The 17179-nt window shown below is 41.4% G+C and overlaps 1 protein-coding gene across 6 annotated transcripts in view; it reads right to left on the bottom strand.

Moving 5' to 3' along the window:
• Positions 1 to 17179, bottom strand: part of SORCS1 (sortilin related VPS10 domain containing receptor 1) — a 508818-nt gene that overhangs the window by 86614 nt on the left and 405025 nt on the right. For all 6 annotated transcript variants that reach the window (XM_042908548.1, XM_042908547.1, XM_042908549.1 and 3 more), the window contains exons 11-17: positions 11884 to 11986; positions 11539 to 11615; positions 9457 to 9548; positions 8066 to 8173; positions 6472 to 6589; positions 4258 to 4388; positions 1029 to 1142 (exon numbers count right to left, since the gene is read on the bottom strand). In XM_042908548.1, coding sequence (XP_042764482.1) covers positions 1029 to 1142; positions 4258 to 4388; positions 6472 to 6589; positions 8066 to 8173; positions 9457 to 9548; positions 11539 to 11615; positions 11884 to 11986 — 743 coding nt within the window. The remainder of the gene's footprint in view (positions 1 to 1028; positions 1143 to 4257; positions 4389 to 6471; positions 6590 to 8065; positions 8174 to 9456; positions 9549 to 11538; positions 11616 to 11883; positions 11987 to 17179) is intronic.

The following is a 17179-nucleotide window of genomic DNA, read 5'->3' on the forward strand; positions in this document are numbered from 1 at the left end:
CTTTAGTAGCAGCTACACCATTGGCTTCCCTGTTCTCATGCCTTCAGACTTGGACTCAAACAAACCATCAGCTCTTGTCAGTGTCCAGCTTGCAAAGTCACCTTGCAGATCTTGGGGACTTAGACTTGCGATCCAATTCCTACACACACACACACACACACACACACACACACACACACACGTACATATATGTACATGTATATACATGTGTATATATATATTGATGCATATATATGTATGTATGTAATTTCCTATTTGTTCTGTTTCTCTGTCCCTGATGAATATATCACCTTATCACCAGTCCATATTCAATTTCTCCAAATGGCTGAAAGATGTTTTTATACATAATGTTTGGAGTAGAATCCAAATAAGTTCCGTATACTATTTTTAAAGTCTATACACATCAACTACACTTGTGGAAAAGTCATGAAATATTTTCTTTTATGGTATTTCTTAAATGATATTGGATAAGCCCCACAACACAGAACATTAAACACAAACTTTTAGAATGTAATTCCAGATTTACAAAGATCAGGATGCATGCCTTAAATGTGTCAACACTGGACACAGAAAGAAAAAGAAACACACTTCCACGAACAGCTTTATACTTGTGATAAGTCACTGAGCTTCTTTGTTCGCTCTATGTTCCACATCGATAAAACAGGAAGTGCACCTATGAAATATTTACTTGGCCTTCTTCACAGAGATGCAATGAGAGTAAAGGGTAGTTTCACAGAAATAGTTCTGAAATGAAGTATCATAAAATGAAGAAACTTATTATAATCATCATCATCTTCTCCATCTAAGGAACCCATTTTGTTTCTTTATTTGCAAGTGGGGTCTCATTCTCAGACGAAATTTGTACTATTCACACAAATCTGTGCCACATTACTAAAAGGACGAAAAACAAATAATTCGTGCTGTAAAGCAAAGGCCCTGGTCTTCAAGCAGGAGTAATTGTGCACGTTTCACACAGGCTGAAAAACAGCAGAGAATGACCTCTCAAGGTCATCACTTCAGAAACTCACCCGGTACTGTTGAGATAACTCTGTCCTAAGCTGCAATCCTTTGACAGAGAAGACGGATTGAACCAAAATGCTGGCAGACACTGACCATTGCTGTGTCGCTCATAACCGTAGTCACTGTGGGGGGAAGAGCCAAAAGAAACCTGTCAGTAGGCGGCAAAATTACTGAGAATGGTTTCATGGTAGTCCACAGCCAACTTCTACTCTAGCCAAGTGGTCAACAAACAAGAGTTCACCAAATCAATACCTTTCCAAAAATGGAAGTGTTTTTCCCCTGTGGAATATCTGTCAATTACCCAGGATAATGCTGGAAGAGATAACTTGAAAGCAACAGAGATGCTTGTGTAGAGATGAAGACTCAATGACCAATAGTTCCAATTAAACGGCTTTAAGCTGAGAGAGCAGATTATGTTCTCATTAGGAGAATACATAACACTGATGGTGGCTGGGCCCCAAGACAGCTACAAAGAGAAAACACACAGTGGTGGGAGCTCAACCCTCAGTGTCAACATCACTGACACAAACACAGCCACATGTGGTACGATTCTCATTACTGGTGATGTCTTTGGGGTGCTTTTCCAAGACATCTGGATCTACCAAGTAGAGCTGAGCCAGGTCTCTCTGTGCACAAGCCATATGCTTCAAAGTCACAGCAGAAAAGGAAATGTCCTTCAGGAATGTCATGAGCATTTCTCTGAGGAAAATTTTGTCCTAGTCAGTTAGCATTGTCAGTGGAGACTGACGGCTTGCAAGCCTCTCCCTTGCTTGGCAAGAGTCAAAGATTTTTCTCCCAGCCTCCTCTCTTTCTTGCTTCCAGAGCCCTCTGTGTGGCCTGATATTCTTGGCTTCTGGAGGATGAACTTGGGCACAGAGATTGACAACAAATTGACCTCCACATGCACAGACAAATCACAGGCAGTCACCAGCAAGCATTAGTATGAATCGGCCCATCTGTGTGATGGAGGTGAGATGTTGGCACACAAGGGTCGGGAAGGGAGAAACAGGCTTAGCCATGGGGCCTGTCACCAGGCAGCTGGCACTTAGAATCCTGCACATATCAGCTGGATTTGGTGCTGGTTCAACACAGTATGGAGAGGAAGACTTCAGAAATGCTGCCTGCAGGATACCCGGTGTTCATTTCAGGGAATTATTTTACAAGTGCTGGGGATGGCAGGCAAGGTCATCTGGGGGAACATCCAGGGGAGAGCCAAGCCGAGAGGGAACATTTAGTGACAACCACCTTTTATTACGCTATAGTCAAGTGGACTCATTGAGGCTTTGGCTACTGGTAGAAACTCAACAAAGTCATGGTGAGTCTTCCAAAATATTTTCAGAAATCATGCAGTAACAAAACCCCCCCTTTTTTTGACTAGAAAACCTTGCAATGGCCTCGTTTATGATTCATTGACCACTTCTCAGAATACATTTCAGTTAGAGGTAGATTCCAGTCACAAATGAATATAAGAATTGGGCCAACACTGTAGGGGAGGCAGAGTTAAGGGAAGGGCAAAGCCTAATTGCCTTCCTTACCCTGTGTTCCTTTTACTCTAGATTAGCTTAAAATGGAAGAAGAAAAACAACACATGACAATAACAAAAGACTCATTTACTGTGGAACCTTGTGGAAAAGACTGCCCCAAAACCAACACTTCCAGGAGACATCAGGGAATCAAGACATCTCATCTCATTTTTTCTCTTTGGTTTTCTACTAGAATACATTTGCTCTTTACAAAGGAATGACTATTTGGTAAGGCCAAAGCTAAATGACTAAGATAAAATGTCATCCTTTACAAATCCTCTTTGAATAGAGGAGATAAAGGAGAAACAGTTGGAAAGAAGGATGGGATAAATGACTTTAAAATTCCATGGAAGTTTTCCTTATGAATGCATTTCAGGGTGTCAGTCCTGAAAGGTAGGGCAGGAAAAATATATTTTTATCATTGTAATAATGTTGCACTGGCTACAATGGAAGTTACAGCTGGGGAGGCCCCTGCAGAATTCCTTGTGAGCTCCAATGTAACTGAAGTTCTCTTGTCCTCTGGCTGAGCCCAAGAGATCTAGCACTGGCTCTTGGCTTGCCTTGTCTACCAAAAGAGGGAAACAGCCTTGGGTTATTGGTCTGAGAGCTGGTGGCCAATTTTGGCAGGCCTGCACAGAACTATTCACTCAGAGGATGTTTCCAGAGGTCTACCATGAGAGAAGACTTCCATTTCCTAAGCTATATGATGTGTATGTGCACAGTATCTCAGCCCAGCACTGATATTTTGACGGTCAGATAAGTGATCTATGATTGCTACGTAGGTAGATATCCAATGTTAAAGGAATAACTTTGGTTCCTTACGCACGTCAAGTTTTAATCACTTAACATTGACATATATATTTAACAATTGTTTTCTCTAAACCGAAACATATAAATAAATTTAAGGAAAAAGGGAAAAAAAAAAGAAGAAAGGAAAAAGGAACAGAAAATGAGATGGATATGATGAAGGGAGTTACCACCTACTCATCCTTAATAATTTCCAACCTCATTTGAATGCCAACACTGACCTGGAACAAAGTAAGGGCATTGCTGACAACACAGGCTAGCTTTCTGCTTATCAAATGCTTCAGGAAGAATGCTATCGTGCTCAAATATCTCAGCACTTTTCTGGTTTATACTAGCTTAATCCTGGTAAAGGGAGAGGTCTCCCATACCACCACGTCCACAGAGCCATAGACTGCCAATGCCACTGAATCCTGGCCTTGAAATCAGAAAAGTCTTCCATAGCTCGCATACACAATCATCAGCTAACTAACCACTGACTGAAAACTCCCAGTGACAGCAAACTTACTTTGCTTTATAAGCTCATTGTTCCACTACTAGGAACCTAGATTCTAGGAAGTTTTTACCTTGAGCACAAATATATCTGCTCTCTGAAAAGTCAACTTACTGTTTTCAGTGCTGCGGTCTGAAGCAACTCAAGGGGGGGGATCTGGTCTCCCTTTTTGTCCTGAGATCTAGCAAATATGTGGGGATAGCTACAAGACATCTTCTGAATCCTCTTTCAGTCCAAAGAAATTCCTAGTTTTTCCATATACACATGCCCATAACCAATAAATGTTGTCCTCCAAAGGTAATTTCATAAGAATACGAGGCTTGTCGCTTAGCTCTATATATGTCACTATTATTTCAAACCTCAGCTTTCATTAAGACTCACACAGATTTGATACACTGAGTATCAGCACAAGCTTACCAGTCAAAATCGGCCTCCGTGCAGACACAAGGTTCAGATTCCATAGCTCCTGCATATTTTCCTTGCATACACTTCCTCTCTGATTTTCGCTTCTTATATACCCTTTTTGCTCCCATGATGCATGCTTCCCCCTGTAAGGAGACAAGGATCTCACTCAGTTGGGCACATCACTTGGACCTTCCCTACTTCAATTCAGGACATTCAGAGAGATGTTCTCAAACCTTAGTGTAATGTGAACATAGGTCACCTACTTTGTACTAATGGCATTTTCTTTTTTTTTTTTTAATTTTTTTTAATGTTTATTTATTTTTGAGACAGAGAGACAGAGCATGAGCAGGGGAGGGGCAGAGAGAAAGGGAGACACAGAATCGGAAACAGGCTCCAGGCTCCAAGCCGTCAGCACAGAGCCCGACGCGGGGCTCAAACTCACGAACTGTGAGATCATGACCTGAGCCGAAGTCGGACGCTTAACCGACTGAGCCACCCAGGCACCCCAATGGGATTTCCTTTTTGATGTCGAGAACTCTGGTGTAGAATGCAACTATAAATGCAATTCTAAGAAGCAGTGAGGGTGTGTCAAAAACCATCCTTCACTCCTGATGTATTCAGCAAACCTTTACCTGGCGAGGTTTGAGGTCCAGTGCTATGAGGGACACACAGATAGCCAAGACTCAGCTTATAACAAATGTATTGCCAAGAAATCTCTGGTAATTAAGTCTAATTCTTCTGTAATAAAAGATTTATGCATTTGGTCATTTATGAGCATATGAAAGAAGGGTTTTCCTAAGAAGTATAAAGATCCATTTTGCCTCAATTTATTATGCCTCTGCCCACACAGCTTTATGGCACTGATTTTATGTCCAACTACCAGACAAGTGAGAGAAGTAAACTCAGTATTTCTCCACAAAATAAATAAAATCTTTGAATAGCATAGTGATTGCACATCTCAAAAGGGAAAGTAACAGCAATGTACGTAATATTTTTATTATTGAGTCTGCGAAGAGTATATGATGCTAACTGATGCAGCCCTTACTGTCAAATGCAGCTTTCTTTGTGTCTCAAGGACAGAAAAAAGTTTTGTCCAGGCTAATATACACTGTGTTTCTTGAGCAAATTCACTTTAACTGGCTCCACGACACATCTATATGTAAATATGTTACTTTGACCCTTGAACAACACAGGAGTGAGAGGTGCTGACCATCTCGCACAGTAAAAAATCCATATATGACTTTTGACTTCCCCAAAACTTAATTATCAATAGCTTACTGTTGACTGAAAGCCTTACTGATTACATAAGTAGTTGAATAACACATCTTTGTATGTTATGTGTATTGTATATGGTGTTCTTGCAATAAAGTAAGCCAGAGAAAAGAAAATGTTATGAAGAAAATCGTAAGTAAGAGAAAAATACACTTAAAGCATTGTATTGTATTTATTGAAAAAAAGTCTGCTTGTCAGTGGACCTGCACATTTCAAACCCCTGTTGACTTCAAGGGTCAAGTGTACTTAGTCTAGGTTTGGGGAGACGATGGGTTCCTCCCTGAGTATGGCGGTGGCTGTGCAGTGAGAATCTCTGCCATGTCCTCAGAGAGACCTGTAGAATGACTTCCACCTTGGGAAATCAACAGAAAAATGCTTTTGTCCAAGCATTCTGATACGAGCTGATCAGGGGAGGGGCCAGAATGAAGGAAAGTTTCCTATTGATAATTCTGCCCCCTTGTACCCAGAGTACCTTTGGAGGAGGCAAGAGGCACTACCCAATCCCAGGGAATCACAGGGCAACAGGAGAGGATTTTACTGGCACTGCTCACCGTGCATAATTTTGTTATTTTACATCTCTGCTTTGCTAGATAAAACTGAAGATCCTTTTGTCACCCCTGCCCCTACCCTGCAACCATATGACATGCTCAGATAAATTATGTTTGGATCTGCATGCTGAGTTGGTATTTCATTTTGAGTTGTAAGTCTAAGCCAAGCACATTTGAATTTTATCTCATTATCTCCTAGGACAATAAAGAAAAAAAAGAAATTACTTCACCACAAGCTATAAATGTTGAGTTTGCTCACCGCTGTGGAACACAAAACATGCAAGAAAGCGGTAGATGGGCAGTGTAACCTAGAGAACCCCCTATTCCTACATTTTAATGGCCAGCTTTCCCCCAACATGACCCATGCCTTCCACCCAGGACTTAACCTCAGCTGTCCTCGTCCTACCTGGCTGTGCAGCTGCCAGGGTCGGTAGTCCTCCTCGGCACACCGTCTATCAAAAATGGACTTGTAGTCCACCTTGACCAGCTGCCATTCGGAGCGGTGGCTGAAGTGTCCAAACACTCTACAGAGTTCAAAATGATAAAAATAATCACAAGAGTAACAGGGCCCATAGCTAGCGTTTGCCGGGTGTTTGCTATGAACTTAGTATGATGCTAAACACGTTACATTGATCATATCAGTCAATCCTCAAAGCACATGTATGAGGAGGGTTACTATTATTGGCACCCTATCACATCTGAGTAATTTCAGGCCCAGAGAGTATTGTTGATATGCAAAGAAACAACTAAGACCTGGCTGATTCAGAACACAGGGTGTCTGACTTAAAAACCCACTTCTGCGTATCGTACCACAAGAATGGTTGGTTGACAGAAAAGAAAAAAGAAAGTAAGAAAAACATTACAAATGCTGCATTCTATGTGGTCCAAGATTACACTTGTAGGTTCTCTTGCTAATATCCCTGGTTCCCATGGTTTCCATGCTATTTTACCTTCCCACCAGTCCCTAGGGAATGTGGTCAATGGGGCCAACTAGTTAGAACTGCTTCCTACACTGTGCACTCCACTCTCCTTATTCAGAGAAATTCGGGTATATAATGAGGCATTTGAATCACCAACCATAGATATCCGCGGATAAAAGCCACAAGGTAGCCTTTTCAGTCAGTGTTTTTTCATCCGAGTTTTGCAAATATGAAAACTGAATAAAGATAAATTATGGAACAAATTGCTAATTGAGCTATGTATACCAGGGGCAAAGGGTAGCTATTAGGCATATTAAATTTATGTTGATCTTTTCTATCATTAAAAAAGGGGAAGAAAAAATTAGAAAATGTACCAACTACTCACTATGATTTTTGATCACAAGGTCGACTACTTTAAAACCTTCTCTCTGTTTTCCATGTCTAATTTTCCAGGGGAAGAAAAAAAACTCACCGTTTCATATTTCAAATTCAAAGCTCATGTTTTGAAACCCTTAAGCAGGCAACTCATTAATCAAGTCTTTCACAAATTAATGATCGTCACTTTCCAGACAAGAATGAGTGCAAATGCAATTTCACAAGAACAGATTGTTCTCACAGTTTTCCTAATATGCCTCACAATTGGGTTAGGTAAAGAGCCAGGGAAAAATAAAATCCTTTGTGGGGTTTTGATCAAGCTCTGCGTTCTGCCTTAAAGTGAAATCATTCTTATATGCCTGTGATTTTCTATATATTGAGTTTATTATTAAAGTTTTAAATTTATAGTTTTATTTTCTGTTGAAATAATAATTTCTAATTTCCCTAAACCCATTCAGCATAGGAAAAAATAGACTGTGCCCTTGTGCTGCCAGCCCTCAGTATGGGTCTCCTAATTAGTAAAGAGCCAAGAAATTGGCCACGCCCACATTTTTCTTTCCCCTTTGCGGAGGAATCATGAAGTCAGGTGTACTGACCTTGCTAGCAATTTCAAATATAAGAGTAGCAAAGTGAATAGGCTTTGCTAAACACAACATATTCCTGGATTTCTATTAAGACTAGAGGACATCATAGTTTTCCACTTACGTCATGATTAGAGTCTCTTCCCCAGGCTCGCCCAAAACCCCGTCCACAAAGAGTGGAATAGATGTGAAACTGTATTTGCTCCAAGATCTCCCTTCATCAAAACTCAACCTAATGAAAGAAAAAAATAACAGGCATCAGATCTCAAAAGAAAAAAAAATCCTTTCAGAGGAAAAATACTATCAGCCAGGGAAGAATACATTTTAAAAGTACTGGGGACACTGTCAAAGTGAGCCTTTTATGTGAATACGTACTCTTAATTACATCAGAAGGTAGAAATACAGTTAGCCAAGCGATTCGGGACCCAGATGTATTATAACAGCCATAAGGGGAGAGCTGCATGAAATGGGAATGATAATAAGTCTTTGATAGAATTTTTTTTTAATTTGGATATTTTATTAGATCTTAGATCTCAATGTGACGCTCTCCAAAACCTCAGTGCAATCTAGCAGCAAGTCTTACTGGTGATTCTGAAGAGCAATGGCCTTGTAAGACCTACTTAGATGGACTTGAACCAGCTGCCTCCAAGAGATCAAACCCTTGGTGGCTTCCCTCTTAACACTGTTTTGCATCCTGGCTGACTCCTTGAGTGAATGGGTACAGGACTGGCTCTTGCGAGTAAGAGAAGTCTGCAACTCTGAAGGTCACCCAGGATGTTTCCTCTGTTCTGTGTTTCCCTGCGGATGCCTTCCCCCACGCTAAGCCTCCATTTCTCTTATTTCCACAGTTTTCTCTTCAGTCTCCTAAGTAACTCACACCAGGCGGAAAATCAGGCTTTTGGTTTTGAACAAGCTTGCACTGTGGAGAGAGCCCTTTTCAAAAACAGAGATGAAGGAGTCTACTAGAAACCATTCTGGAAGTTAGGCCTTAAATGTCCATCTGGGCAAGACCTACCGGTAGAGGTGCAGACTGGTAACCTCCTTCCCCCAATAGAATCAGGGGGAAATGAGATAGGGACAGATTTGCCCCGAACTGCTGATCTCTGTGCAGAACACACATAACGGACACACGTTAAGCCTCTCTTGACTTCTACCTATTTTACCTGACACACCACTGTACCCACAAGTGTGCTCAAAGAGTAAGGTACTGGGGAGGGCACTGTCATATTTGAAAACCATAATGCAGCTCTTCTCTCAGGGGTAGAATCTCGGTCTTTCTCAATATCCTTCCCTCCAGCCCTACCCCCACCTCCTTCCCTCCTTCTCTCTGTCTCCTTTCCTCCTCTTGTGAAACCGCTGGCGATGTCTTATTTTAATAGAGCAAAGGCATAGATGCTGTTCTAGTAGACTTTGACAGTTTATTGCAAACACCGTCACCAACTGATAGCCTGACTCCTCAACTGGTCTTAGCAGTATGGAACCATCGGGTGCATGACTCATGATCAGTGCCATTACCAGAGATGTCGAATCGGGAGAGACGTGTGCTTCATAGCAACCAGGACTCCACCTTGATCCAGATACAAAACGCTGTGCTCTTCTTCAAAGATCTGCAAGAGGAAAACATCCACATGGACACACACCCAGAGTTCAGAGAATTAGCCTTCATATGAGGAGGAAAAGTCCTTCCCATGATACACCAAGGTGTCCCCACTTCTTTGGAAAGACACTTATAAATAATGCTTCCCAAGGTGGGATGCATATACCACTGGCACTGTACAAAATGATTTTAGGTGTGCCACAAATGAACCTGAAGAATTAACAGTTATGTATTCATGCTTCTATTCCCATATTTTTATGGCAAGTTCTGTTGATTCCCACTTAGGACCCACTTCTCAGAATGCAGGGTAACCATCATATTGTGTAACATCTTTGGATGGAAGAAGCCTTAGAGATAACTTTACCCCAGCATTCTCGTTTCTACAGATGAGAAAACTAACGTTTAGAGAGATGTGGTGACTTACCCAAGACCATGTGTGTAGTAATTCACGGGTCCGAGACCTGCGGAGTTATAGGGCCCTTTCCAGATGTAATTATTTCAAGTTTTCCAAGTATTTCAGAGGAAAGCTGTTCTGGTTCAATTCATAGATTCTCTAGCAAGCCATATAGGAGTTCTGATCCAAATGGAATCATCTTTGGGTACACGCGTCATTTAGGTTTTTCTCCAAAAGTGGAGAAACCAATTTGAAGTCAAATGGAGATGGGCTACAAACAAGTTTTGTGTCCTCACTATATGAGATATGCGCGGTTTTTTCATAATTGCTTTGTTGGTGTCACCTTGTCTGCAGTTACACTACAGACATGATTGTTTTTCCCTTTGTTTGTTTCTTATATCTAAGACGTACCTCAGGATTACAGATGTAAAAAGTCCTTTTCTTTGTTTGGGGTGTTGGAAGAAACAAAATGGGATCCTGGCTTTCGAGCTATTCTCCAGAGGAAGCTTAATAGTCCATGTTCCTACATACCTCCAAGATCACTAGCCCTGGGGATTCTTTTTATTGTTTTTTTTTTTTAATTTTGTTAATGTTTATTTATTTTTGACAGAGAGAGACAGAGCATGAGTGGGGGAGGGGCAGAGACAGGGGGAGACACAGAATCTGAAGCAGGCTCCAGCAATAGCCCTGGGGATTCTTAAGCAAACATCTTTCCTGCCTTGTTCTCCTCAAACCATGTGAATCATACAGAGGGTCCATAAGGGGTCAGAAGCTAGGAAATGGTAACTTGGACTATAACATGGGCATCTCTATCTAAAACATAAAGCAGGGAGTTCTCACTTCTGTGTGATTACCTGTGCATTAGATTTCAATTTACGGGGCTAGTTACTGTATGATAATTAAACGTCAGTAGGTTATTAAAACATATTTATTGAAGTGTAACAACCGTGCATTAGGCACATATCTTGTTATGATTGCTAAATCTCATTAAATGCCTGTTTTATAAGCTATGGGTATCTAATTTTCATTTAGAAGAAAGAGAGGAAGCATTTAAGCTAAACATGTTGGTTTACAGTGATTCCAATTCTACTTTTCCTAACATATGCACCCTGATGGTTATGACTCTGTCTTCTGCACATAACATATAGACATTTCAGAACACCACCTGGGTAATGGCTATTTCAGAATCATTGCATTCCTCTATATTCTGACTCTGAGGCAAGGGGAATTTATGGGGGCAGCTCAGTGCTGGGTATACAATCTACCCTCCAGCTTCCATGTTCCCAATATGATAAACTCTTTAGGATCCTGGTGTCCTTTTATGGAAAAAAATTCTTTCAGATCCGATTTGGTTTCATTGTCACTTATAAGCTTTCTTACATAGAGACTCTGAAAAAGGGTCATTTTTACTGAATGACAAAACAAACAAACAAATTGCACAAATATTTGCTAAACTTTAAGACTCTCATAAAACAAAACAGGAAAATAAACACATTGACAAGCTTTAGGATTTATGTACAGCTGAATGAGTTCTCAGAATTTAACCCAGTTGAACAATTTTTATGTCATTGAAACTGCAGCAACTTGACCCAGGATACTTTCTCACCTGCCTCCAGGTGTTCCCTGCATCTGAAGAGACAAACATGCTGATGTCGCTGTCTGACAATTCGGAACCTATGTTACCTAGAAAGAGCACATCATCAGTAGTGAAAGGAGCTTTTCACAAAAGCTAACAATGGGCTGTAATGGCCATCTCCACTGCTCGAGATGGACTTACACTGTAAACACTGTATCTGAGCAGGGTTTTTCTGCAGAGTTGCTACGGGGTCAATGGCTTTAGGTTGACTTTCAAAATATCTTTTTGCTTACTCATTAAGTTTCTAGCACAGATATCTAGCTTCTGAAAATAAACGCAATCTTCCACAGCAAGCCAACCAGGCAAGCTTCTTACCTGAAGCCACTATGATGCTGGGGGCTGTGTCTCTGCTGGCGATGATCCCTGAGGTGTAGGGGTTCTCAGAGACCTTCAGGTGAAGGTGCAGTGAGCAGTAGGGCTGAGAAGAGGAGAAATGAGTGTCATGAAAGCATATAATCAAAAAGGTCATCTAAAGTCCAGTTTCAGGGCATCCATCCATCCCATTCATCCATCCATCCATGCACGCACCTTTCATTCCACAGATACCTGGGGTCCACTAAGTATAAGACAGCTGCCAAATTGGTGAAGGTGGGGGCCCCTTTGATTTAGGCCTGTTCTACTGCCTTGATTGCCATTTGGTCATTCAAGAAATATTTTAGTACTCTATCTGAAAAACACGAGATGTAGCTTATGAAAGACTTACACTGACTAAATTTTGGTCTTTGCCATTATGAGATATATAGCTTAAGATCTTTCTATTGATTACCATAAAGAGAGACTATTTTAACAGTCATAAGATCAATACAGACGGAATATGAAGTTTGAGAGGCTGACACAACTATGTTCAACGCTGGATCAGAAAAAGGCTTTGGGGAGAAAATGGTGCCTGAGGCAATGATGTGTAGAATATGAACAGCAGGTGAGATGTTCAGGAGGATGAAGGATAGTTCAGGCCTAATTGATATCAATAACAAAGAAAAGAAGCAGAATGAGTTTAGCTATAATACAGTAGGCAGCCAGGTTACAGTGAGGAGGAAGGATGGATATGAAGTCTGAAAAGAAGGTTTGGTCAGACTGGGAGGGCTCTGAGAAGTCAGATGGCACCTCCCAGCCACCCTCCACGGGAGAACTTGGTCTCTGTTGTACAGAAGAAGCTGCTTGTGAAACTGTCCTAACATCTATCAGATGACTGACATAGTATCCATGTCAGGGAATTATCAGGATCAGTATTATTCAATATAAAAGTCATACCTGTAGACAAAATGTACTGGTAATAACAATCTAAATGAAAATTTAAGGGACTTGATGTCTGTGTGTAACAATCTCGATCAAATTCTCTGATGAAGCTATCAACAGTTTTCAAATACAGGATAATAAATCTTACACGAATTTCATTTAAAATAGTTCTGGTACTGAGTTGTCAAAAACTACAAGTTTGTGTCTGAACCCACATCTCTTTTCATCTCTCAAAAAGATTATTTTCTAATCTTATCGACTTGAGTTTTTGGAATCACCAATGTATCTCTGTTATTACTTTCATTCTGCTCCGTAAGTCTCAGCCAGCAGATATTCAGAAAGCTACAGAGATACAGTGATTACATTTATATAGGATAGAGTAAATGGCAAACAACAAATGAATCTCAGGAAGAAAAGTAGCCCAAATACTGGTGAAATAAAACTGTGGGTCGCAACAGGGCCTTCCTCACAGCCAACACAGAAGGTAAACTCTCAAGGGAGAAAGATAGTAATAAAGAGCAGTTTTGCATGGAAATTTCATAGAAAGTTTTCACAAAAGGAATTTTTACTTTATAATGCTCCGTAAGAGGAAGGAAGGCTTCCCTTATAAAAAGAATCAGTGGCACAAGGTGGGGGGGGGGGGGGCGCCTGGGTGTCTCAGTCAGTTAAGTGTCCGACTTTGGCTCATCTTATAGTTTGTGAGTTTCAGCCTCACATGGGGCTCTATGCTGACAGCTCAGAGCCTGGAACCTGCTTCGGAATCTGTGTCTCCTTCTCTCTCTGCCCCTCTCCTGCTTGTGCTCTTTCTCTCTCTCTCTCTCAAAAATAAATAAATATGAAAAAAAAAATTAAAAATACAAATAAAAAGAATCAGTGGGAACTAAATGCTTGGCTTCCTTTTGCCCAAGAGGAAGATGAGGACGGGTACTGCTACATGTTCCAGAAGTTCCAGGACAGTGTTGCATTGCACTCAGATAGATGCTAAGACAGGATAAAGAAGAGATATCAAACCATTTTTCCATGAAAGTTTTCCTGACAACGACAGGCTATCAGGTTCCCCTCCTTCTCTGATTTACAGCTGTTTACTTGACCACTTGCAATCTTGTCTTATCTGTCTGAGGTACCTACAGTTTTATCTCCCTAAGAGATAAACTCAACAAATAAGAAACCACCTCCCTAAGAGAGAAACTCTACAAACAAAGAGAAAACTTTAAGTGCTACTTTGAGTCTTCTGTGGAACCCAGCACAGAATCTAAAAAAAGGCAGTCAATAAATGCTCGAAACATGAAGCAATGCTTTACGTTAGGACTTACAAGACCTTTTGAAACAGGTCTAGGAACAATTCCTGGGAATTGACCTAGGAACAATGCCAGAAGTATCTTGGGTTTATTTATAAACCGCATAATCAGATTAATGTGACTATCGCCATGGCATTCCAAGACATGCCTAACTCTTAGGGGATTAGCCTAGTCCCATGGCTTTATGGAGGGACTTTTGTGTCCCCCACAGAGGGAACATCCCTGGCTAAGGGAGCACCTGGTTTGCAATCTTGAACCAGATGCTTGCCACCTACTTCACCACCCAACAGTCTAGAAGATTGTGATGCTCCCTCTCCACCCGGCCTGATCAAGGATTATTTGATATCTGGTCCTGGCTGTTCCAAAGAATAGAGGGCATTCTGGCTTGGTCACCTCAGCACTGCTCTGTTGCTATGGCTTTCAGAGCCCCGAGATAAATTAATTTGAGAAGAAAAGACACCAGTTCAGGCGGTAGCAGCAACATTAGACGTGCTCTTTCTGGTGCACTTTTTCCTCCACTCTCACATTTGCAGTACTGGATTGCCCCCAGCTGGTGTGAGGAGAATATTCTGTGGCTTTTCTTTTTTCCTTCTTCCATTTGTGCAAGGAAGTTATAGAGCCTGCATCAATGCTCAAAGAAAACCAATGTTAAGTGGTTTATCTTTACTTTTTTAAGTTAAACTTTTCTACCTGACCAGCTTTGAACATCCGTCAAAGTCAAATCACCAAAACTTAATAGAGAGGTTTATTATAATGCCACTGCCAACTCCTGCAGGACACAGGACACAGGACAGGGCTCGCTAACTGTTATGCACATTTTGCCCAGGCAGGGGCACTTTGTCTACCTCTCCCTTCCTTCCTTCTTTCCAGCCTTCTTCCCTTCTTTTCTCCCATTACCTACCAAGTCAGAAATACCGGAGTATCTTTGCAGAGTTATCCCCAATTCGGAAGAGTCAAAGTACAGTTTGTCACAAAGGCATCTATTTTCCTTATCTTTCCACGTTAAGAAAATACAGAACTGTACCTTGAAACCACCAAGACCTAGCAGCTGACTTACAGACAATGAAGGGTGCAGCATACATGTTTGGAAACCATCCTTTGTGTATTTACTCACACACAGTCACAGGGCATGGCATATCATCAACTGGTCAATACTAGGAGCAACTAGATCTCTCGTCTTTAATCTCTTCAGGATCAGGTTCAGATTTTGAGCAGCTGAGGCAAGTTAAGGACTCCATCCCAAGGAAAATTACACAAAGGCATATGCACACAGAGTTTAATGTTCAATTTTAGGGAATTCACAGATTCCTGAAGCCCATTGCGGACCTCTAGCTCCAAGTTACCTTTCTTTTGTCTTATTCTTTTATTTCTTATTTTAACCAACAAAATCCTTTGGCCATTGTAAGTGTTCAATAAATGTCTGTTGGATTTAACCGATCCATTAACCAGCTACTGTCTTCTGAGCATTGTGGTTGACCAATGAAAAATTACTAAATGACAGGAGATATGCCCCCCCCACCATGAATTAAATCAACTAAAAAACTGTGAGATTATTTAAGAGTCAACCAGCATCTCATTCCACCTCCTCTTTTCCCCATCCTCTGCACTGACAGCCTTTGGGTCTCATCTTCATGGTACCCTTATCCTTAGGGCCCCTAATCTGAGTATTGTACTGAAAAGCCAAATCAGACCTTTTATCAGTAAGGCAGCAGCCAAGGTCTTAAACAGTATCCTCCAAATCCACGCCTGAACTCACACATTTATGCTATTTATGACCCTGAACTGGAGCTAGAAATCCATTAGATTCTTAGTAAAGAGTCAACAGCCTGGGAGAGAGAGGGCTCTGCACCAGCAGGCTGAGTCTGGGGGCATTGAGCTGCACTCCAATCCAGCACAGCGTGGGGAGTCACAGCCAGTGCAAAGGAGCAGAAAGCAGAGTCAAGAATCTCCTGGGGGTAGCTGGCTGCTTAGCTCCACTAGAGAACTGTCAACTGAATCCATAAAGAAGTCACAGCCTCTCTCTACAGAACACTCTGCTTTCCCTAGGGACCCAGGATTTGTCACAGGCTCAGCTCACATCTCGCCTCTTGGGAACCCAATTCTGAGGCTTTGGTGGCAGGTGGACCATGACCTGTAATACCCCATCTAAGTGTACAATGCACTCTTCAGAGAAAAGAAATCCTAGCTGAGCCCTCCAGGCAATCAGTCTAAAAGTCCCAAAAATACAGCCCCAAATTACTCTGGATGTCTTATTTCTATAGAATACATTTTACCAGGAACATTCCGTTTGGGGCTGTAATTCTGAACCTGTTCCACTCCACATTTGAAACAGCCCTGCTGGAAAATCTCCTTTCTAATCACTAGGCTGTGCTTTTGGTGACACTGTCACTTTCCAAGTACTCACAATCTAAAATCACTTTTTATCTCCTCTCTGCCACCAGCTCCCAAGCATAAAGAAGGTTCTTAACAGTCTGGGTCTCCTGTAGCTCAAAGATTTTCTTTTCTATTTTGTGCTTTTGGCAGATTTTTATAAGTGATTTTGGTCCCTGCTCCCCACTCCCTTTGCCATTGCCTTTCCTCAGCGTGCTTTCTAAAACTCAGATTGAAACTACATCAGAGAGTTAATGAGGGAGGCAGGCCAAAGACTCCTGGGTGCCATACATTTAGAGCCCATTAATTCATCTCTCCTGGATCTTAATGAGCCTACTGATTTTCTTAACTGTGGGGTCAACCTAGGCCTCTTAGTTTCAGGGATGGGTATTATGAATCCCTCTGTGTGGCTGTCAGTGGCAAGAGAAAGTTTCCACTCAAGTTGAAATGTGAAACTCAACCAACACCTGTCAGTGGAACATCGACTTCAGACAAACAACACCCATAACAACACATGTTGAACACCTACCACGTGTCAGGTAAGATTCTTGAGCTTATTCTTTGGAGTGGCCAAAAGCCAGCTCAGTTCCTATACTCGAGCTCATATTTGAGCAGGGGAAGGTAGGCAAGACAGTCAACAAACATATGTGCTAATTTCAGAGAACGAGAAGGATCGTGGATAAAAAAGAGTTGAGTCAACTCTTAGA

Source organism: Panthera leo, chromosome D2 (genome assembly GCF_018350215.1).
Source record: "Panthera leo isolate Ple1 chromosome D2, P.leo_Ple1_pat1.1, whole genome shotgun sequence".
Taxonomy (NCBI): Eukaryota; Metazoa; Chordata; class Mammalia; order Carnivora; family Felidae; genus Panthera; species Panthera leo.